The following is a 3,301-nucleotide window of genomic DNA, read 5'->3' as shown; positions in this document are numbered from 1 at the left end:
TGGGGGGGCGTCTGCCTGGGTGGGCAGAGGGGGCCGGGGAGGGAGAGCGTCGCTTAGCTCTGTTCTCGCAGCCTCTAGCGTATCTCGAGGTGTGTGTGTGTGGGGGGGGGGTTGTAAGGTAGAAACGCGTTCCCTGCCCCGCTGCCGTGCTCACGCTTCTCTGTCTTCTGCAGAGATTGAGAGTCAGGGCAGCAAAGCGAGGGTGTACGGCGAGATGCTGCACGTGGACATACCCTTTCCCATTCCTGAGCCTGATGGATGCAAGTCTGGGATCCAGTGCCCCATTCAGAAGGGCCATTCCTACAGCTACCTGAATAAACTCCCTGTGAAGAGCGAGTACCCCAGTGTAAGTAAGCAGGGGGCTGGTCTGCTTCTCAGAGCTACTGCCCTTCCTGGGACAGTCCCACCGCCTGCCTTTAAGGAAGGACACCTTGTCCTGTGGCGGTGGGGAAGAGGTTAGTAGACTCCTCAGACAATCTAGTGGCACTTCTGCTGCGAGTTATGACTCTGTCTCAAGTTCCCGCTTTGGGACAGACCCAGCAGAGGAAGCAGCTCCAGCTCCTCGGAATTGTCTTCAGCTGCCCGAGTGCCTGCCTGTTCTGTACTGTGCTTGTACATAGCCTCCCTGCAGAGCCTGCTGTGTTCAGCCACATGCTCTCAAACTGGGGGTGCTGAGTTCCAGGGTGCAAGTTCAGCTGGGAGGCTGCAGGGTGTTTCTACTCCCTGCTTACTCAGAGAGTGGAGATCTAAGTACAGTGTGTGGAGGTCTCTTGTGTCGTGCAGCAGAACCCCCTATCCATGTAATATGCTCCAGGAGCCACCACATGAGCGTGGCCCACCTACTTCAGTGGGATCGATGCCCCAGCTCGGTCCTCTTTCCACAGAGCTCTCGGGACCTCCTTGCTCCACACAAGTAACAACTCCCCCCCACGTCTTTGTCTTGTGTTCTCCTGAACACTCTCATTTCCCTCTGCTCTTTTCTTTCTTTCAGATTAAACTGATTGTGAAGTGGGAGCTGGTGGATGACCAAGACCAGATGTTGTTCTGCTGGAAGATACCAGTTCAGATCACCAGCTGAGGAGCCCTGCTAGTAGTAGGGCTTGGGGAAGGGAAAAACAGAAGACAACACAGGCCAAATTCTTTTATATAATAAGCATTTCTTACTGTTTCCTTCAGAGCTCTGCAGCCAGTACTGTGTTCCTGCAAGGTCAGCTGTGGGCAGAGGGCTTTTACTCCATTTAGAGCCCCCTGGGGCGTTCTTGCAGCAGCTCGATGGGCAACAGAGTCTGCTGCAGGAGTGACTGAGCATCGTCCTCCAGCCACTCTGCAGAGGCACTTTAGTTGTTTGAAATGGAGCTGTCTGTCCTCACAAAGGAATTTCTCTGATGAACCTGGCTGGTTTCTGAGCTGCTACCTGGTAACCCTTCAGTGCCTCTTCTAGACCGCCGGCTGCATTCACCCTCCTGTGCTCTTCCTGCTCCATCGCAACTGGGATGCCCCGGGACCAGCATTTGCCATCCATGCAGCTGAAGGAGTGGGAAGGAGAGGAGGCTTTCCCCGAGCTGGCAGCCTGCTGTGTCCTGGGCCCCCGTTCCACCCAGCAGGACTGTGTCTGTGAAAACTTTTTTTGTGGATGCAAAGCTAAATAGCATTCAATGTCTCTGCAGGGATGATTCTTTCTCTAACCAACAGTTTGCACTACTACTAACTCAGAGCTGCTGGGAGCTCCTAAACCTCTTTTTATAACTTTCCTTTTAATAAAGGCTAGACAAAATCTGCTTCTGTGGTCCTCTGTGAGCAAAGAGGAGCAGGAGGAAAAGCAAGAGTGGCTGGGCATCTTCTAGGTAGGGTTGGGCTGGTCTTATTTCTCAGCTGAAGGCATGGATGGAGGTGGTGTGTTGGCCTGAGCGTGGATGACCTGTGAGCAATTGGGCATCTCTGCCGCTGGCTGCCAGAGTGTCTTGCTGGCAGCATCTGGCGGTGCTCCTGCTAGGTTCTATCCTGGCCTGGAATTGTGCAAAGGCTCCCTGAGGAGGTGGTGTAGAACGCAGCCTTGTTTGCCCCAGCATAGGTAAAGGCCTTTCTGCTGAGGGCTCTGGGGCTGGCAGAGCAGCTCCCAGGCCTGCCCGAGGACTCTTGCCAACTGCAGAAAGCTCCATGCTCTGATGCTTAGGCTGCAGCCCCCTCATGTGTGAACAAGGCAGGATGTGAGTGGCCACAAACCGCTCTGCTGTCTGCGGGGGCTGGAGTTGGCTTGTGTGGCTGGCACTGGGCTGGGGAGATAAGCAAGTATTTGGCCTGGCAACGGTCTCTGCTCTGGCTCAGGAGCAGGGGGAGGCTGGGTGCCAGTGTGAAAGAGGTAAGAATTGGCTTACGAGAGTGGGGTGGCCTTGCCAGGCTGGACCCACAGGGAGGACATGGCACTGGAACCCCTTGGCAGAGGCAAGACAAGCACAGTTCTGACCAGCCCCAGTGTCTCGAGCCACAGGGGCCCAAAATAAATGTTTTATTTAACAACATGAGAGGAGTTTCCAGCAGACTTCGTTAAACTTTTTTTTAACAACTTTAAAAAAAGGAAGCTGGACCTGCCTGTCACCCTGCCCAGCCAGCACAGGGCGCAAAGGCAAAGTGCGAGGCTAAGGGATGCGCCTGGGCTGGCTACAGGGAGAGCTGGCCCTGGGGCTGCTCCAGCATCTCCACCATGCCCCAAGATTAGGCAGCAGCTTTAGAAAGCTGGGGTTGATTCCCCCCCTCAAAGCTCTGGCCTGGGAGCTAGATGCTTCACGAGGAGTGGGGCCAGCACCTGCGGCATGGGTGAGGCTTGCTGCTAGGTCAGTGCAGCAGTGGCAGGGAGATGCGCCCCCTGGCAGGGCGAGGAGGGGAGTCTGGGGCTGTGTGGCAGGGGAAGGCATCCCGTGAGCCTCCACGGCACAGGGCGATGCGACGGGTGCTGGGGGCCAGGGTGGGCTCTGCTGCGGCAGGAGCAGGGGCTGACAGGGCGGAGGGGGGCGCGGAGGCTGGGAGCTCAGCCCTGGCCTGTAGAGCGAGGTGGCGGGGAAGTTGTGCGCTTCAGAGGGGAAGGAGCAAAGAGCCTCACAGCACCCGCAGCCCCGGGGGGCCTTTCTCCGTGCTCCCAGGTCCCGGGTGCCAGAGTCGCATGCCAGAGGGGAGCACCCTCACCCCTGCTCCCCTAGAGCTACGCTGCTGCTGGGCTCTGGGCTGTCTGGGGCACGCAGTGGTGGGGCTGGGCCAGGGCCACGTAGCCTGGCAAGCAGTGGCAGCGGTAGGAGCCCTCCGTGTT

General features: G+C 57.3%; 1 protein-coding gene across 1 annotated transcript; it reads left to right on the top strand.

Moving 5' to 3' along the window:
* Positions 1–4: 4 nt before the first annotated feature.
* Positions 5–1,772, top strand: NPC2 (NPC intracellular cholesterol transporter 2; the record flags this gene model as incomplete). The annotated part of the gene is made up of 3 exons (XM_035902033.1): positions 5–89; positions 174–346; positions 992–1,772. Coding segments are annotated over 3 exons (345 nt in total), but the record flags the coding sequence as incomplete, so codon positions are not given.
* Between the last annotated feature and the right edge of the window lie 1,529 nt (positions 1,773–3,301).

This window comes from Egretta garzetta, unplaced genomic scaffold (genome assembly GCF_000687185.1).
Source record: "Egretta garzetta isolate BGI_Z169 unplaced genomic scaffold, ASM68718v1 scaffold79, whole genome shotgun sequence".
In the NCBI taxonomy this organism is placed as follows: Eukaryota; Metazoa; Chordata; class Aves; order Pelecaniformes; family Ardeidae; genus Egretta; species Egretta garzetta.
This window is presented reverse-complemented; position numbering and strand designations above follow the sequence as displayed.